This window comes from Carettochelys insculpta, chromosome 2 (genome assembly GCF_033958435.1).
Source record: "Carettochelys insculpta isolate YL-2023 chromosome 2, ASM3395843v1, whole genome shotgun sequence".
Lineage (NCBI taxonomy): Eukaryota > Metazoa > Chordata > Testudines > Carettochelyidae > Carettochelys > Carettochelys insculpta.
Genome location: NC_134138.1, coordinates 37,861,758 through 37,882,455, shown reverse-complemented (window position 1 = coordinate 37,882,455; position 20,698 = coordinate 37,861,758). Strand labels below are relative to the sequence as shown.

The 20,698-nt window shown below is 40.6% G+C and overlaps 1 protein-coding gene across 3 annotated transcripts in view; it reads right to left on the bottom strand.

Annotated features, from left to right (window-relative positions):
* Window positions 1-1,084: 1,084 nt before the first annotated feature.
* The window catches only part of ANGPT1 (angiopoietin 1), a 237,128-nt gene continuing 217,514 nt past the window's right edge, over window positions 1,085-20,698 (bottom strand). For all 3 annotated transcript variants that reach the window (XM_074986754.1, XM_074986756.1, XM_074986757.1), the window contains 2 exons: window positions 11,944-12,074; window positions 1,085-3,493 (listed from right to left, as the gene is read on the bottom strand). In XM_074986754.1, coding sequence (XP_074842855.1) covers window positions 3,333-3,493; window positions 11,944-12,074 — 292 coding nt within the window. In that variant the 3' untranslated portion in view covers window positions 1,085-3,332. The remainder of the gene's footprint in view (window positions 3,494-11,943; window positions 12,075-20,698) is intronic.

Here is a 20,698-nt window from a genome sequence, read left to right as displayed (position 1 = left end):
ATATCTTGATCTATTTTAAGCTTCTTTTTTGGAAAAAGTAGATGTTCTCCTCTATCTGGCTTTTTAGGTTGAGTTTCTTTCTTGGCAAATGCCCACATTTTCATCCAATTAGGCTGCACAGTCCTGAACTCTCGAATGCTGCGTAACTGATGTCTAACTGGATGACTACATAGCTGATGTCAGACAACAATCCAGTCACATGCTGGAAAGAGTTGGAAATCATTTCAGATTATACCTTTTGTGCAATATACCTCTCCTGATTTATCTGCCCTCTCTATATTTGTCACAGTAAAAAGCAAAAAATTGAGACTAGAAGTGATATTACTATGATCACTGGCAAGTCTTTAAAAAAGCATTCTTACTCATTTTCAAGGTAATTCTCTTTTGATATATATCAAAGCCAAATAAAAGCCTTTCCGATTCACTGGGACTCTTCAGTTGCATAATGCAACATTTTTGGTCTGAAAGGTAAATGGAGGTCTTATAAATTTATTACACCCATAATTTAGAAAACCAGGTTGGTCTGAATCTGTGCAATGTAGAAGTCTAATTAATCTGAAGTTCCAGGGAAAATGAGGACAAATGGATTACGAAGCGGTGTTGACAGTGGTCCCTGAATTCATGACAAGTATGTAGATGGAACAAGAGGCATTTCTAAGCTAAAAAAAAATAAAAATCAGTTGAGATTTGCCACTGACAGACATGACAAACCAGCAAATAAGTAAAGGAAAAACAGTTATAAGGGCAGCAGAAAGAAAGAGTGCACTTCAGTTTGTCTCTTGGCCAGTGGAATACGAGGGATTTAAAAAAAAACAAAAAAACCTGAAAGTGAGTTGAATTTGTAAGGCTAAGAATGGGAAATATAGCCTCATTATTTTAACCAAGAAAATGTGTAAAATAAAACTGATACATGTCTTAAAAGAAAGAAAATATTACTTTGTGACCAAACCCTAGCAAGAGTCCCTTGATAAGAAGAATCTGAAAATAATTGAGGTGGTATGTCAGTATATTAAACAACATAGCATTATTCCACAAAAATGCATGCTCAAAGGACAGAGTCAGACATGTTGAATATTTTTAAAATGTTTTATTATAAAGGATTGGAACCCATGTCCCCATTTTTTCAAACCCAGATAAATAAACAGTATATATCATGCTTTTGTTTTTTAAATGTGTTTTGTTTTTTGCAATAGTATCTACAAAATGACATTCCTAACTCAGTGACCAGAAGGAAAAAAAAAAAGAAGTCCTGTGAGAACACAGCAGAAGGCAAAGCACAGTTTTTGCACCCAAATGATGACTGCACATATTGCAAAGACTGCTGGGAATAGAGACAAAGCAGCATTACAAAGAACTGCTGAGCAAGGAAGAATTGGGTAATTTAACTCACACAGCACAACAAATTAACCCCTTGGGCTGGATATTTAAAAATATATATATATAGATGCGTTAAAAACAAAGCTCTTCATACTTGGAAAACACTGAGCTATCAAAATTGCAAAAGAACCCAGTGGTGCACCTTGAACTTTCACGTCACCTTAAAAAGCTGTATATAACTTTGTTCTGTGAAATGGAAGAAAGCTGCCACAGAATAAAGAACCTCCTTATTGACATACTCTAATTATTAAAAAAAACAAATCAAACCTGCACAACCACCAGATTGTTGTTTTGCCTGCTTTCAATAATAGCTTTATTTTTAATAAAACAAAAACAAACAACAGCAGCCGCATATGATTTTGGGCCTGATCTTGTTCCCATTCCAATCAATGGAGTATTCATAGTTGATCTCAGTTGGAGTAGGATCTGTCTCTTTGTTTTTCTCAAAGTATGAAGGAAATGTGTAGAGATTAATTTCAAAATGTGCTTTCCCCTTTCAGATTATATAAGCAGAGGTTTTTTAAATAGTAAGAATAAAAGTTTTAAGGTTGGGTTCCACCCAACTCCTTTACTATAACCTTTCCTTTTTTCTCATTGGCACCTTAAATATTCCAATATTTGACATGTGCTCTTTATAGCCATATTTTTAGTATAACAGAAATTACTCAATATGACACATTTTAATGGGAAATCACATGTATAGCAGTTTTCTAGAGTTAATCTAATATTTTATTATTGCATTTACATGCATAGAATAGGGTCAATGCAGCACGTACAAATTAAATGGCTATTTTCGTCCTGTAGAGATATAAACATGCTATTTACATTTCCTAATTACAATTATTCCTTTATTTTCTATAATGTTGTGATGAATAATTGTTATAGTAATAACTGAAGAATGTAGAGCTGGCTTGCTTCAGTTATTCACACAATAGGTGAAATAATATAGTGAAGAAATAAAGAGCTTATAACAATTTAAAATAATTAATGCTAAAGTGTGCACATGCAAAGATACTTTAAGATGAATCCATCCAGGCAACCCACATGTTTGTGCCATTTTATGCATTCCAACAGTCTGTTTTCCTGTGTACTTTGAAAGGAAATCATATATATGCAAAATAACCTTGTTCTTCATGATATATTTCACATTCTTTAAACTTTCCTCTAATTTTTCACTGTAACCTTCAGACTGTTTTAATGCAAGCAAAAGCTGCAGGGAGAAACATGGTTGTTTTTGTTATCACACTATAAATCCTAGTTCAATCCATGCCAATTATTTGGATTACATACACATACTTTGCCCTAACAGTGCTAATCAATTGACATTTTCTGCATATTATCCTTATAATTCTTCATGCCTTGTGAGTCAGTATGTTCATCAGGAACATTTTTTGCGTTTGAAAAGGGCTAAAGGAAAATTAACTCAGCATACACTATTTGATTCTGGGTTTAAGATAAATCCATCCGTCCACTTTACTTAAGAAAGACAATGATTAGAGTGGTCATAGTGGATAGTTTAAGATATGCACTAACAAAAGCCTATCTGTAATAGTTTTGCATAGGTGTCATGCCATTTCACTGCTGAAAACAACAGATTATGGTAGATTTACTTCTGTTCTTCAGTATTATCCAGTATATTTTTGCATCTTTAACACAAAAGGAAAAGACATCTGCCGAGAGATAATACATTCAGTCATATAATAAGAACACAAAGTCCACTTGTTCTCCACTGGAAAATCATTACACCATCTTCTTATAGGCCCAGCCATCCCAATGTCATCAGTTTATGGGCTGACTTGTGTAGAGTTTTTGGCAGGCTATGAAGTGGTAGTAGAGCAACTTTGTGTCTCTCCTCTTTGTTGCTTTCATGATGCCCTCAGCCTTTTACTTCTGAAGGTTACACAAGAAGTTCTTTAGATAGGAGTGGTATTGTGTTTTGTTCTTGCGGAGTGCATTTAAAAGTCTAAGGGCCGAATCATCATAGTTGTTGAATGCAAGGAATAGCTGGGGCCTTTGAAGTAGTGCCATTTTATTCCATTTAGTTTTCCATGGTTTTGTCCGGCAGTATAGAACATTCCATTCAGATTGGAAGGGCCACAGGCATCGAACCACCAGCCTGAAACAATGAAGAACGAACAATTCAGCTGCAAGTTAACAAAGCACATCCATTTTGTTTTACAACTTCAACTGATTGACAACTTGTGGCTCCAAAGGCTTGTAAATGACATTAATGCGGTCAAGGTTTTGTTTTATTGCTCTCTTGGTTATTTTGTGTTCAAGAGCATGAATATTGAGTTGTGCACTGTGTATGCAGAGCATGATAATGGCTAATCTGATGCAACAAAGTAATTATGGATGAAATAAATTGCATTACATATTAAGATAGTGCTTTAATTTCTGCCTTTGCGGTAAATAATCAAATGAATACTTTATAACGTACAATTCCACCTCCTGGTATTTTTCTCAAATTCAGTCCTTTGAAACTATTCAGGAAAATCTTTCAGTAATTTCTTAAATCTCTGGTATACATTTCAGGCTCTGTTGCTTAGTTTTAATGGATCAAATTAGTCATATGATTTGTTTCTGTTCTCTGATTGGATGAGTATAATTCTTATCAGGTAAAATGTATTAATGTTTGAATGAATAGAAAGCAAAAATTACATTCAGAAAGTGAAATGTAAGATTTATAACTAAATGTTAAAAAAGGGGAGTGAGGATTAGTAGGCTTTCTTTCATTCAAATAGCTCTGAAATATAACTTATTGTTCATCAGTTTGTCAAAAAAAGCAAATTACTGGGTTTGGAGACATACAGTGTAATCATCCCAGTTTAGGCAATATACTGTTACAATTGGCTATCTTCTTATTGTTACTTCATGATATGGTAATAAATAGAAGCCATTGTTCTGGGTGCTGTAGAGATGCAGAGATGGTCTGGCTCACAGAGAATTTACAGTCCAATTTAAAAGAAGCTGTAACAAGTGTGGGGTGGGAGGGGAGGGGTACATACAAACTGAGTGGACAAGCAAAGATCAGTAAGCTAACACAGGTTGGAAAACCACGGTCACCCACACTAGTTTACAGGCACAAAGGAGATGCTTCTGAATTTGGATTTTTGGTGAATTACAGTATTGTCAACCTGAGGTTATTGAAAAAACATGAGTCAATCAAGAGACTGTATTAGAAATCAAGAAAGTTTAAAAATATAAACCTTGAGTCCTTTTAATTTTTCTTTCTGTTTTCTTTTTAACCTGAAAGGTGCTGATTTTCCAGCTTTTCACTGCAGCCATGGTGCTGAAAACTTACTACTACCTTTTTTTTTTTTTAATAAAATGAAACTGATATTCTCCTGAGTGGGGGAGTGAGGACTTAAGAAAAACACCAAATGTCATAAGAACTGGCAGCACTCCAAAGAAATCCTGGCTCTGCTGAAGTCAGTGGAAAGTTTGGCATTGACATAGCCAGGATCAGGATTTTCCCTACTGGCTAGTTGCCTATGCATAATACAAAGATGCTCAGCTAAGGCTGAGGGAGGAGTAGGAATGAATCCCCCATTTTCAGTGTGCAGAGTACCAGACCCCTCTCTCCATGGCTGTCAAAACCTTGCTGGATGGATTCTTTGTTTGTGGTGTGGGTATTGCATAGTTAGAGCAAAAATCACCACAACCCTGGGGTTTGAATGCTCAGTGTAAGTGCAGTGATTGCTGCCTTCACTGCCTTTCATGCTCCTGGAGGAGAGAGAGACAGTATTTGTCCCAGGACAAATTAGCTCATATGTTTCCACTGCTGGCGTGATAAACATAAACCCTGGATCTTTTCTTTTCTCAAATGGGTAATCACCTTGTCCCCTTTTTATTTAGAAGTTATGGACTTCTCAGCCCCTCCACATGCACAGAAACATCTGTTGTTAACCTGTTGCAAGCAGCTCCAGCTAAATTCTACGAGGACCAGATAATGATTGAGCAGCACATATTTAGTTTAGGGTTATGAGCTTTTTTTGACCCCCTTGGAACAATTCCATGTCCTGCAAACAAAGCTGGAGCTTTTTAATATTCAGTGTTCATTGTTCCCAATCCAGCCTCTTGAACTGGAATTTTAAAAGTGAGGTATTTTGTGCAATGCATGCTTCTTAGATAGTTCCTTCAGTGTCAGCAGATTCTGCTGTTAAAACTATATCAGAGGATAATAATCCATTGTTTGGGGATTTTTAAACAATTGGATACAATAGTGACAGTGAGTAGTATAAACATCAGTGTTTACTCTGTCCTTAGCATTCAAACCTATGTTATTTATGTTTTTAGTCTTGTAAAATAATTTCCTAGATTTTGCATATTACCCTGGATTTTTTTTTCAGGAGTAACACTTCATTCTCAAATCTTGTGGGGAAGATTTATGCCAGATAAACTCTGGCAAACTTTATTTTGATACATTTGACCTCTCTTTGATTACAAAGTGATACCTATGGGGCTAGTAACCAAAGAAACAAAAAGCTGTACAACTGATGTTTTACTGTAATTACAGCAAAATTGTATAGAAATTCAAGAGAAAACTGAACAGAGAAAACCTAATGCTTATGTTTCAGACTTGGAACACAGATGCAGCTGGATAGTGCTTATGGTATCACAAGATAGACATGGCAAACTATATTAGTTACCATTTCATTGTGCAGGAACAAGAGCAGCAGGAAGATAGGACTTGAGCTGGGGCTTTGCATTCAGTGGCGTCTTACAAACACTGCCCAAAGAAAATAACATTCTGGAATGGTACTAATCAAAAAAGCGCTGAGACGTGTTATATTTCATAAGGAGATGTGAAATATTCCATCAAAGTTTTCTTTTCTTAAAACTAATTCCCCCTTTATTTTTAGTAGGGTGCTTTATGATACCACGTGGTCACAAGTATGAATACAGAAGGCTTTTTAGAGAGTTTTCTCATCGGTGTAATAATATGTGTTCAATATTCCCTCTTAGTTTTTTAAATGTCTCTCCATCTCTCTTCACAATTTTTGAGACACTTCTTCCCATATCATCCTACAAGCCCTCCCAGGTGCTCCTAACACCTCTAACGTTAGAGTTCTGTACTCTGTATTCAGTAGAGTAGATGCTGGGTCACTAACCAGATTATCAGCATGGGTGTGTTTGGCTAGAGAGTGGCAAGAATGGCTTTTCTGAAGAGCTGTGAGGGAAGAAGGGAAGGAAGAGAGAAGTGCAGGCTTCAACGACAGCTGCAAAGGAAGACATAGGAATTGCCATGCTGGCTGAGTCCACTTCACCTAATAGCCTGTCTGCACCAGTAGCAGATGTTTTCAAAGAAGCAGCACTGCAAGTATAAGAGTGATCCAGGACAATTTTATTATAAACTCCCAATAATTAGAGGTTGGCTTATGCCTGAAGTTAGACGTTCGAACTTTTAGCAAAGCTTTTGTTTATTTTCAATACTCTACAGTAACCTAGATTTCAGTAAAGCGCAACATCAGCAAGACGTTAATGCAGGATATGGATAAGGGTTGAGAAAACGTGAACATCTCTGACTCAAATAAAAAACAGTAGACCATGAACTCCAAATCTGAGGAAGTGAGTCTTATCCATGAAACCTTATTACCTAATACATAAATTTGCGACTGTTTAAGGTACTTTGGGACTGCATGTTTTTTGTGATACTGTAGATGAATACAGATACCCTCTGAGGCTATCTCTGTGACTGTGGAGAAGAAATGTGCTGGTAGGACATAAAATTAAAGGGCAGGTGCTTCTCATCTATTTTGCACATTATCTGAATTACAAGGTTCTTTTGTACAATGTTAAGGGGTCACAAGGTAAAATTAAGAGGAAGCATGTTCAGAGATAGTTGCGCTCTGACTTTTCCATTCAATGCATTAGAAGATTATTTAAATCAGTCACCATTTGATCATGAGTCATACACCTTTTCTGCTATTGGCCAACTTTCTATATGTCATTGTTAAGCACTGTTAACGTACAACTGGATTTTATGGTTAGTATTTTTCATATTTTCCTTTCGGTTACAAAAATGTCATCAAATATCAATCATTTTGTGCCTGAACGAGGAATATATTGATAATCAGTCTATGCAATGCCTCATGAGTGTTGTGCTTCATTTAATATAAGCCTGAATGTGGAGAAGAGATGAATCAAACAAATTCATCCAGAAATGTTAAATACGTTAAACACCAATATTTGGATATAAGTGTTCAAAGGCAGGGTTGCAAGGGCTTCATGGGACATTTTTCTCTCAGCTGGTAGTTGTTGCTGTTTTGAAGAATGGCTGTCCAAATAAGGGGATAGAAAAGTCCTGCAGTCTTATTTGACTACATAATTTGTGCTGTGTTCTCAACAGAAGCAGGGGCTTTATTGAAAGCTTTGACAGGATATCATTCGCAAAGCGTTTCCCAGAGAGTCACAGAACTATTTACCAAAAGAGGCAATGGACAGTTAAAGTATTGGATGTAGAGCTTTCAGTGAGAAATCTCTCACTTACAAAGCAGTCTATGGAATAAAAAGGTCGGGGAATCACTGAACTGAAAACATACATACGGTGGTGATTGGAGAATGTTACGTATCCTCTGAAAATTAGCAGGCCAAACAAATGAAGCTACACCAAATTGCCTCAACTGGGGATGTGGTCTACTACCTCCAGTAATCTCTTCCTGAGTTGGCTTAAACTTTATGTGCCCTCTATATTTTCCCTGAAAGTATTAACTAGCCTTGAAGTGATCTATTTCTATTAGCACCAGGCCAATGTATTGTTAAGGTTCCCTATCAAGCAAAGTGCTAAATACATAAATCACCTATGCCTTCTTCTAGAGTGATGCTAAAAATTACATGTAGTCTTTACCTTTCTTGCAACTGATTACTGAAGAGATTGTATCAGCTTTTGAAAGCTCTCGTCTGCAACAGTTGGTATAATGTGAACATGGGAAAAATTATTGCAATTATCATAACTGTGATAGACTTTGCACCAAATGCCTCTGTAATATTAGGTTACCTTGTTGTATCATGTTGTTTAGTAAAGGAATTGTGTTACAAGATCCTGGGGAGAAGAAAGAATGAGGTATAGTAGAAACATCAATCTACATACTGTAGCAATAACTGCTTTCTAAATATTATAGAAACAAATAAAACATGTGCATCCTTTATACCTTCCAAACAAACAAACAAACAAACAATACCCCCAACAACCTCAGGGAGGTTTTCAAAGGTACAAAGGTTAGTTAGTGAAATGGGATTCACAGAAGCCGCCATACTGAGTAGGGAGCTACATAAGATAGTGAGTAGGAAGTTCTGAGGAGAGGGGAATGGCCTATGATTAGATGCCTGTCTCCATTGAAGAGTCACAGCCACAAACTTGCTACTGGAGTTTAGGTGACAAAGCCAGGTCAGTCCTTTCTCTCACACAAAAAAGACATTGAAAACAGGACCCTCAGAATGCCACACACCTCAATAGCTAGGGCAGTTACCTGAGAGTGGGGAAGAGCCAGCCCCACAGCAGGCAGAAGGGAGATTTGAATCCCAGGCTCCTATATCCTGAGTGAGTGCTCCAGCCACTGGGCTATAAAGGTAGCAACAGCTTTGCTGCCCTTATGTTGTGGGCTGGGGAGACCTGATCCAGCATATATGCTATAAGGTAGCTTCTGAGTATATGTACTTGCAGGCATGGTAGGCAGGGCAGGATCCTGCCAGGGCTTAGATGCAAAGTAGACACTGGGTACCAGGACTTAGGGACCTAAGTGCATGTCATGGCCAGATATTTAGGTACTTAGGAGACTTTACCAGTGGAAACATAGGTGTCTATGGGGTTTAGTTGCCTAGAAGGTTAGGGAGCATTGGGGTGATCTAAATATTGGATTTAGGCTTTTAAATCCCTCTGTGGGACTGACCCCTCTTGTCAATTAAAGTTATGGGGAGTTTAACTCACTTTGTGCCTTTGAACACTTCCCTCTAAGATCAACCTGAAACATGGTCAATAAATATGGCACAGCTCCTCAGAGCATGTGACATCTAAAGTTGTCCTTCCATTGAGGCTGCTGCATAGTATTTAATCTTGTTTTAGGATAACACTTTTGGTGTGGATCAAAGGTTGAGTGGCTGTTAATAAGATCACTGAGAGGGCCATTGGGTATTCTTTAAATATGTGTTTTCAGCCCTCCCTATAACCACCTCACAAACTTTGCAGTTTATTTCGGTCTTTATTCTTGACACAAATATATTGGGTTCATCTCATAAGGGTTACAGGATCCCTGAAGTTCTCAAGATAGCCAGAAACCTGCTGGCAGAGTTCAAGTAATTCATAATTAAAGTGCTGTCTGTGGGGCTGCCAAAAGCAACAGAGGGTTTGACGATCTTCAGTGGAGCTTGATCCCTGTTTTTTCACCAAGGGTTCTTTTAGCAAACTGTCATCACAGTCACTTTTCTTACTCTGCTCCTTTGTTGTGACATAAAACTGGAATCCGTCTACTGAATGTTCTTGTTTTGGAAGATTTAATTGATATTTCACAGGGAGTGAGAAAAACAAGGTCGTTGGCAAAATGCAGTAGAATGTGTGAGGAGGTATTTAAAAGGGTGCAACATTTAGAGATTAAGGGGAAAAAATTGTGATTTTAAGGCCCTGACCCTTTTATGAAACAATAGATTACTCAAGCAACCTTACTGGTGCAACTGATTAAATTATCTCTGAAGACTAATTGCATTTAGTTGCTTTTTTCCTTTTTAAACTTTACTCTGAACGTGGCAGTTGAACTCTTTCCCACTCCCTCCTTTTTTTTTTTGCCTGTCCAGTATATTTAGCTCTAGTCTACACTACAGAGGTAGGGGGACATAAGGCAGCTTACATAGACCTAAGCCTGGAAAGCGTCCCCACTAAAATGCAGCCCCTACTGCTGTAACTTCCTCCCTATAGTCTAACAGGTTTCTTGGAGCGTAAGCTTTTGTGGGCAAAGACCCACTTCATCAGATGCATGTTTGCCCACGAAAGCTTACGTTCCAATAAATCTGTCAGTCTGTAAGGTGCCACAGGACATCTCAATGTTTTTGCGGATACAGACTAACACGACTTACCCCTCTGATACTTGCTTACTATGTAGACTTAATAACTCAACCTTCACAAGAGTTGTAGTGGTAAATCAATGTAGTTAGCTTGATGCAATGTCAGTGTAGCCACTGCCTTGTACACATTGACCGCTGCTGTCTTTCAGACACTGTCCCCCAACACTGACAGCTGGATCACTGTTGGTGAGGATGTTCCCTGCTGACACCAGGCACATCATGCGGACATTCAAAACATAGATTTAATTTCTGTGGCAGCTGTCAGTCCACGTAACTTAGGTCAACTGAATTTTGTAGTGTAGGCATCATCGTAGCTGACAGAGGGATGTTTCTGTTGATGAACAGACTGGATGAAGTGGAATATATCTGTGTCTTTCAGAGCCCTGTAGATCAATAGCAGACTAAGGCTAAGTCTATAATACAGACTTTACACCCCCACAGCAGTACTGCTGCAGCTGCCCTGCTGTAGAGCCTTCAGTCTTGCTGCTCTGTGCTGATGGGACAGAGCTCTCCTCTTGGCATAATTATACCAGCCCCACTGAGCAGTGATAGGTGTGTGAGTGAGAGACCATCCCTTGCCAACACGACAGTGTTCACACCGATGCTTTTGTCAGTGTGATTGATGCCGGTTGGGGTTTTGTTTTCATATGTTGACCAACAAATATCTTACCAACAAAAGTGCTAGTGTAGACGTAACTTAAGCTTAGCAGGGCTGATTGACCTATCAGGCAAGCCAGAACAAACTAGCTCCCCAGAGGTATCTGCTTGAGAAAGAAGAGCATTATTCCTCCTACGTCAGTCAGAATGACCTCAGATTGTCTATGCCGCTTTAGATAGTCTTGTCTGGAGTGAGAAAGAAGCTGTAGATGTTAAACATAGAGGTGTAGAGGTGACAGTGTCCCTATTAGCGGTTGTATCAATGCCATTATTTAAGTCAAACAGATCACACGGGTAAACTGAAAGGTATAGCGGTACAAAAATGGTAGTGTGAGGAGGGGGAAAGCAGACCTAAATATGTTGATAGGCTTCCTTCCAGTGGTTTTTTTTCCTTCTGAGTACCTTCATGCCCTCTCTTCCCCAAATTGCTCTGTCTCACATCTCTAACAAGATCTCTCTCCTTCCCATTTCTGATCGTCCTCCTTCCCCACACTCTTAACCTCTTCCTTCTCCTCCTGTTCCATCTCCTTCCTTCCCTCCATGATCTCTCACCTTCCTCACCTTTGCTTTCACTTTCCTCCCCCTTTACACTCTATTGTTTGCCACCACTTGTTGCAACTTGTTTCAAATTAGATTGTAAACTTGGTTACCAGAGTGCAGCTCTGTGTTTCCACAGCACATGACAGGGCCTGGGACACAACCACAACGCCCAAAGTAGCAACCTCCTAAGGAGTTTCATGTAGCATTGTACATCATTTTTCCCGCTCCCAAAATTGTTTCATCATGGACAGTTTAGAAATGCATAGCAGAGTAAAGTCTATAGAGGGAATGCCTTCATGGTACTGGGCTTACCTCCTGTTAGCATGAGAGCACATTTGCACATGCAGTTGTCATTATCGGCATCTTTAGTACTGAAATCAGCGCCGTGTAAGATCAGGCTACTCTGCTTTCCTGCTGTTCCTGTGTGACCTTTTAGATACAGCCTGAAACAGTCAAAGCAAACAGTCATGTCACCAAAGGTAACAGTAACAGATCCAGCTCTTCATGCGGGTAATGGCTTCTGTGGTGATGTACACACTTAAGATTACAGAACCCTCACAAATATCTTGGGTTTTGGCTCAACTTGCTGTTTTGGGGAAATGATGAAGAAATCCAGGGTGTTTCAACATATCTTCAGTAGGACATAAGTTCTGTCACTGACCAGAACTCATTACAAATGATGTAAACCGGGAAAAGGAGGAGATTGGAGAGAGGCAAGGGGGAAAGGGACAGAAAGATGAGTGAAAGGGGAGAGCAAAGGCAAAAGATGGTAGGGATTCAGACAGTGGCATTGTTCATAGAGGGCCCAATTTTGTCCCCTTCTTTGACTCATGCTGACTAGTACCTTAATCTTCAAATTTCCCCCAGTAATTACAATGGGACTAATTGCATAGTGAGGGACAATTCATTGTCACACAGTGAACTGTAATCATTGGTGACAAGTATCAGAGAGGTAGCCGTGTTAGTCTGTAGCTTTGAGAACAACCAGAAGTCTTGTGGCACCTTACAGATATCTGTTAGTCTGTAAGGTGCCACAAGACTTCTTGTTGTTCTGTAATCATTGGGACTGTTTGCAGAATAAGATACTACACAGTGTGCTTACAATTGGGTGTATATTTTAGCAGGACATGGGGATTTTGCTATATACTTAACTTTATATTACTGCTAATAGATGTGCTACTGCTAATTCCCAGGCAACGCATGGAAAACTTCACCCCTTTCTGGGTTGACGTAGTTCCAGAATTTTTGCAAGGTACAAATGATCCAATGGTTAAGGAGCTAGCCAGAGATGTGGGCTCAGTTCCCTACTCTGCCACAGAAAAATGATAAAAGAGAGAAATACCATGTTGCTGGAAGGAGAACACTTTCACAAAAGCCATGTCTATACTGCACTGGTCTTCCAGAAGGGGCATGCTAATGAGTGGGGAACATTCAAATAAAATTTGGATTTAAATATCTCATGCCTTATTTGCATATTTTTGCAACGTCTTGCTTCCAAAAGAGCCTTTGCCAGAAGAGCCTTTTCCAGAAGCAAAAGCAGCTGTGTAGACAGGGTTCCTTTGGAAGGAAACCCTCCTTCTGGAAGAACCCTCATTCTTCAAATGTTAGAGGAATGAGGGTTCTTCCAGAAAAGAGGTGGGGGTTTCTTCCAAAGGAAACCATCGACGTGGCTGCTTTTGCTTTAGGAAAAGGCTCTTTGGAAGCGAGATCTCGTGGGAATCTGCAAATGAGGGATGAGGTATTTAAATCCACATCACATTTGAACGCCCCCCTTCGCTCATTAGCATGCCCCTTCTGGAAGGGCAGTGCAGTGCGGACGTGGCCAAAGTGTTCTCACCAGATGTTTGTCCTCAAAAGAAACCTGATGAGCACTTTCAATATTTGAGCCTGGGAACGTCATAATTTTGCTAGACAGCAAAAACCTTGGACCCGACAGGACCATGGATTTTATAGCTCATTTATAACATACCACACTGCCTGCTACCCTTAATTGCCAACAACGCGCATAGCAATCCAACCCTCAGTTGCCCACTTCAAGTGACCACCTCCAACAAGCATAACCCTTTCCATGCAACAATTTGTCCCAACGTCTGTGCAGCTCAGGCCTGATGAAGAGCTGTGTGTAGCTTGAAAGCTTGCACCTTCCACCCACTGGATTAGTCCAATAAAAGATATCTTATCTACAGTTACCATATTTGACCTTTCAGAAAAAGAGGACACCTCTGAGAGGGAGTGTGCTTGTATCAGTATCTACCAACGCATGTTGTATTAATGTACTATATACACAATAAGATACTAATACAACCTGCGTTGGTAGATACTAATATGTAAGGTGACCATATCGCCCCCCCCACCCAAATATGGGACAGGGGGAATAATACCATCCTGGCCAAAATGGGATGGATAGTCACCCTATCTGGGAGTCAGGAGGTGGCTGCCCTGTGGGGACTGTCGCCTTGCCAGTGAAGCTCCCACCACACTGCTGCTCCAGCTCCCAGCTCCCCCATCTGAGGGGCAGCCGCACTGCTGTGCAGGTCCAGCTCCAGCTTCCCCAGGCGGAGGAAGCTGGGAGGCAGCTGCACAAAAATACAGGACAATTGGCCCCTTTGACAAAATAAATCAGGACACCATCTTGGCATCCCAAATATGGGACTGTCATGACAAAATCAGGATGGAGGGTCACCCTACTAATACAGATACATTCTCTCTCGGGGTGTTCTCTTTTTCTATATCGTAACCCTAATTTCATCCATTTCTTGCATGCCCTGGGACCAATATGGCTACACAAATGCTGAACAGAAATCGAAGACTAAATATGTCCTACAAAATTTAAAATATATTTATCATCAGAGAATCAGAAATGCCAAAGCCTGGTGCAGCTGTAGCCCACACACCTTGTGGCACCTAGACCACTGAGGCTATGTCTACATTAGAGCATAAAGTCGATTTTAAGGACTTAGGTTGATTTTATAATGTACCTGTCTTTACTACAAATATCACTAGGTTGAGTTTAAGGGGTCCTAAGGTCGACTTTTCTACTCCAGCATTTTCACTAGCAGTAATACCAAATTAGAATTTCCAATGTCGACTTCATGCTAGTGTAGATCCAGTGTTATATAATTCGATTTTATCAGCCTTTAAAAGTATCCCACAATGGCCCCAATGTATCCATTCTGACCATTGCTTTTACCTCCACTGCTCTGCAGTTCAGCAGGAAGCAGGAATCAGCCCAGGGTCTCCAGCTCGACCCTCCCACCATGTGGCTGCTGGGCTCTTTGGCTGCCCACCCCCTAACCCCCTGCCCCACTCCATACAGCTGCCAGAGTCTCCAGCTACCCTCCACACCATGCAGCTGCTGGGCTCTCGGGCTGCCCCTGCACCATGTGGTTGCCCGCCATCCACAAGCAGCTGCTAGGCTCTCCTGCTGCCCCCCCGCCCCCGCCCCATGTGGCTGCCAGGTAACACATTTCAACAGTATGAAAAATAGCTCTCAATTGAAAAGTTTCAGATATTTATTTCAGCTTTTTACATTTCTCAGGACTGGCCCACTACCCTTGTAATGGCGTGTGACAGAGGCAGGCTGTAGAAAAGTGGTGCGAAAATGCATTTGGCAGTTTGTTTACAATGGGAGTGGGAAGTGAGGGCAATGCACTCTGGGATGGTGCCCTCAGACACCCACAACCACTCGTGGCACATTTTTTCCCATAATGCATTAGTACAGAATCTCAGAATGCAACAGGAGTGGGCTGTGGGCTGGGTCCCCACAATGCACTGCTGACACAGTCAAACTTAGCAAAGGTAATGGGGATGCACTACGTCGGCTTCCTAAATGTGTGTGGCTCCTCACCATTGCCTTTATAAAATCTAGTGGTATAACGTCAGCTTTAATAAATTCACCTTTATTTCCTAGTGTAGATACAGCCTTGCAGAGAGAAAGAATAAGTCGCCTCTACAGTCTGAGCTGAGTGTCAGCTGACTTTTAGCTCAAACTATAGAGGCTCATGCTCTAAGCTCCAGAGGTCCCAGATTTAAGCCTTCATGTGGGCGGTTACACAGTTTTTCAATCAAAGGGTCAATTTGTTGATTTCCTTTAGCACATTACTGCACCAAGGGGCACCTGGGCTTTGGGGCCATCTCTTGCAAGGGCTGGCTTTACCCACACTCATGTATTTGTTTTGCATCAACCCGAAAAAGTCTGGAATTAATGCTGTCTACATTCGCTAGGCTGGATGCTGATCACTTCTTTTTCTAGCTGCACTTAATTTTTTTGCAGCGTAAAATAAATTTTCCCTGAGATTGTGTTGATAGAACAATTACTCCAACACATGATATCTGAGAAACCTAACAGCTTACTCTCAACCGACACATGCTAGCAGTACAACAGCAGCACCGAGCTCCCAGGCGGTTTATGTCAGTTAAAGAAACGTGAATGCTGTTTTACTCAATCAGTAAAGACAGAGCTGGCCAGCTCATTTGATTAACAAACCACACCATAAAACCCACTTAGTCCCAATAAAATCATACAAATACAATAACAGAATGACAAATTACTGAGCAATCACTGAGCTGTCTGTGGTTTACTTTTCCTTGGAGGAACAGGGTTATTTACAAGCTTATGCTCCTATTCTGTTATGTTATAAACATCCTACTCAGTGTTGCGATGACTATTCTATGGCTCTGTTTGTTAGGCAGCCTACTAGTAGTTAGAGGAGTGTGAAGCTAAACTACAATACTGAAGTGAACAGATCTGGGAGGCCAGATTCTTCAGCTATATCTACCCTAGACAAAGTAAGCTGATCATAAATATGCAATTATGGCAACTGGGTGTCTAGAATTGATGTATCTGTGCTCGGCTAACTTGGCTATCTCTGCTGGGGAAGGTTGATGGGAGAGTTTCTTCCGTCGCCCTCTCTTACTCCTTGAGGAGTACAGGTGTCGACTGTGATTTTGTGCATCCATACTAGATGCACAAAAATCAAACCCCAGAAGATCGGCTGGAGTGGGGTGATCTTCCTGGGTGGGGTAGACTTAGCCTCATATTCAGTATTATAGATGTGTACACAAATAACAATTCCAGGGTAGTGCAGCACCTCCACACCACTTGCCTTAGTGTCAGACACAGCCCTAGAGAGCAGAGCATGCAGTGTGAATGCTTTGCTGTGCCTCAACAACGTATGCAAGCAAGCAGGGAAACCTGCGGTACAGCTGTCCGGGTGGTCCCTTGAAGCATGAGCCTCAGATAGCCTCCAGCAGCAGCAGCCACAGGAAGAAACTGCTGATCTGCTGCCCTGCCTAAACTGCTTCTGCATGGCCTTCATTTCACAGCAGCTTCAAAGCCCTATGGACAGCATCGTTCAAAAATAGCAAATTGCTATTTTGATGCGATTTTGCATTTAGATGTATCATTTTGAAATAAGGGACTTGGAACGATCTTATTTCGAAATAAAGCTGTCATGTAGCCTTAGACTCTTGAGGCTTTATCATTTGTTTGCCTTTTTTGAATTATGAGACTATCCCACTATCTCTCCAGCACATACTGCTTCTACTGCAGAGGCTACAGAATACAGATGGTGCTGAACTGTTCATGGTAATACTCATTTTGCTAAGTTCAGAGATGCTCTCAATATCACAATGGTAGAAAAGAAGCACTCTTTTCAGTCAGTCTTACATCTGTCCCTGGAAAAATCATGGAGGGGCTCCTCAAGGAAGTCATTTTGAGGCACTTGGAGGAGCGGAAAGTGATCAGGAATAGTCAGCATGGATTCATGACGAGCAAGTCATGCCTGACCAATCTGATTAGTTTCTACGATGAGATAACTGGCTCAGTGGATAGGGGAAAATCAATGGATGTGATTTATCTTGACTTTAGCAAAGCTTTTGATATGGTCTCCCACAATATTCTTGTCAGCAAGTTAAAGGAATGTGGATTGGATAAATGGACAATGAGATGGATAGAAAGCTGGCTAGAAGGTTGGGCCCAGTGGGTAGTGATCAACGGCTCGATGTCGGGATGGCGGTCAGTTTCTAGTGGAGTGCCACAAGGTTTGGTTCTGGGTCCTGTTCTGTTCAACATGTTTATCAATGACCTGGATGAGGGGTTGGATTGTACCCTCAGCAAGTTTGCGGATGACACTAAGCTAGGGGGAGAGGTAGATATGCTGGAGAGTAGGGACAGGGTCCAGACTGACTTAAACAAATTGGAAGACTGGGCTGCAAGAAATCCAATGAAGTTCAATAAGGACAAGTGCAGGGTCCTGCACTTGGGCCAGAAGAATCCCAAGCATGGTTACAGGCTGGGGTGTGACTGGCTTGGTAGTAGTTCTGCAGAAAAGGACCTGGGAGTTGTAGTGGACGAGAAGCTGGACATGAGTCAACAGTGTGCCATTGTAGCCAAGAAGGCTAATGGCATATTAGGTTGCATCACGTGGAGCATTGCCAGTAGATCCAAAGAAGCGATTGTTCCTCTTTATTTGGCTTTGGTGAGTCCGCATCTGGAGTGCTGTGTCCAGTTCTGGGCCCCCCAATTATAGGAAGGATGTGGATACACTGGAGAGTGTCCAGCGGAGGGCAACCAAAATAATTAGGGGCTGGAGCCTTTGACTTATGAAGAAAGGTTGAGGGAATTGGGACTGTTTAATCTGCAGAAGAGAAGACTGAGTGGGGACTTGAAAACAGCCTTCAACTTACTGAAGGGAGGCTGCAAAGAGGCTGGAGAGAGGCTGTTCACAGTGGTCACAGATGATAGAACACAGAACAATGGTCTCAAGTTACGGTTGGAAAGGTCCAGGTTGAACATTAGGAAAAGCTTTTTCACTCGGAGGGTGGTGAAGCATTGGAATGGTCTACCCAGGGAAGAAGTGGTGTCTCCATCCCTGGAGGTGTTTAAGTCTCGCCTCGACAAAGCCCTGGCTGGGCTGATCTGATGGGTTTGGTCCTGCTTAGAGCAGGGGGCTGGACTCGATGGCTTTTTTAGGTCTCTTCCAGCTCTATTGTTCTATGATTCTATGATTCTCTTCAGTGCTGAAGTTCTGTGGTTGATTAGAACAACCCCTATCAAAAGAAATGCAACAATCACATTTGTCTGGCAAACAGAAGAATCTGTTCACAGTATGGCCTCTCAGCAATCACAAAGGCTGGAACACTTGAGCTCATGCATGGAGCTGGACAAAATCAAAATGTGGGTGAATCTGTTTTTGACAACAAATTGGCTAAACAAAATTGTCAACAGAAAGGGCTCTTCTTTTGTGGAAAAATTCAAAATTTTGTTCAAAGCCCAGAAGGTTTTAGCCTTTAGGTGAAAGTGTTTGTTTTGTTTTGTCTGGTTTTGTTTTGGGTGAAAATCTGAAATTTTCAACGAAAATAAAATCCCATATTTTTGACCAGCGCTACTCATCAGTGCTTATTGTATCCAAGGACTTCCTGTTCTGCAGGAACTATGGTCCTTGCATTAATGCATTACTGTGTACTAAGGGTTGAACAAATTTACAAAGTAAGGGATCATCCTAATTCCAGCCTTCCAGAAAATAGATGAGCAATACCCTAAACAGAGACATAAACTAAAATGATGCCAATTGTTTGATAGCACTAGGGATGGAAGAACTAGTCAAAAAAAGCAAAACACCAAAAAAACAAAACCCTGACCTGAATATTTGCTTACAACTCAAACAACGCCAAAGCAGAAGAAGTTTGGTTAATTTAATGTAAAAATATTTTCTTCCTGCCCATCTACACTTCTTGGTTTTGGCTGGAGCCAGAAGGAGAAATGCCAAAATATGTTCTCATGGGATTTTCAACACAAAAACACAGGGAACCTCAGAAGAAAACCTACTCTTGAAAAGTGTCCAAGGTTTGGATAAGTAGCCAGACATTCTGATGCTTATCTTTACTGAACTCCTGAACTTTCTGAGGTTTGCTTATTTTTCTTATTAATAGCTGAAGTCCACCCATTAAGGGGCTCATCCTACATCCACTGAAATAAATGGAAAAACTTCCATTGGCTTCAATGGGCATGGGATGGGCTCTTACTTCATTTGTAGGTGGCCTAATCCTGCTTCATCTGATTTTAGTAAATCGGGAGTAGGATAAGACAAGTGAATTTTTAGAGGAGTTTCTGCCTCTGAAAGTGCGGTTACATTCAAAAAAGATTCGTGAAGTTAATTTGCTGACACAGATACATGGTTAGCAGTCTCAGTCTTTTAAATCTCTCCTTCTGTGGAGACTGGTCCTAACACTTAACCATTTTTTACGTTTGTTTACCTTCTCCTTAGTTTTTTCAAATCTAGTATACCATTTTAGAGGTGGCTCAACATGGAATAGCATGCATTGTTAATGGTGTAGGTGTATCATGGATTTATATAGTGGCATTTTTTTGTCTTATTATCTTTCAGTTCCTAATGAGTCCTCATATTCAGTTATCATTTTTGTCTGCTGTTACACGTTGAGTGGATGTTTTCAGAGAACTAGCCATGACGATCTCTTTCTTGGTTGGTAACAGCAAATTTAGCTCCTGTCATTTTGTAAATACAGCTTGCATAATATTTCCATTGTGCATTACTTTGCACTTATCAACACTGAATTGCAGCTGCTATTTTGTTGCCTAGACACTCAGTTTTGAAGTGATTTTAGGATTTACCTATACTGAATCGTTTAGAATCTTCCACAACTCTTGGTAATTCACTATTCGCCACATTTTCCAGATTGTTTAGGAATCAGTGGAACAGCACAAGTTCTAGTACAACTCTTGTGGGTTCCAGTTATTTATCGCTTTCCACTGTGAAAACCGGCCATGTATTCAAGCTCTTTTTTTCCTATCCTTTAACCAGTTACTGATTCATCAAAGGTCCTTCTCTCTCAGCCCATGACTGCTTATTTTGCTTGACAGCTTCTTGTGAGGGAGCTTGTTAAAGGCTTTCTGACTGTCCGAGTACACTACATCAATTGTATCATCCTCATCAATATGTCTATCAACGTTTTGTCCCCTCCACAAAAAGGCTAATATGTTGGTAGGGCATGTCTTCCCTTTTCACACATCCACAATATATTGTATTCCTCTATTGGTTTGTTAATT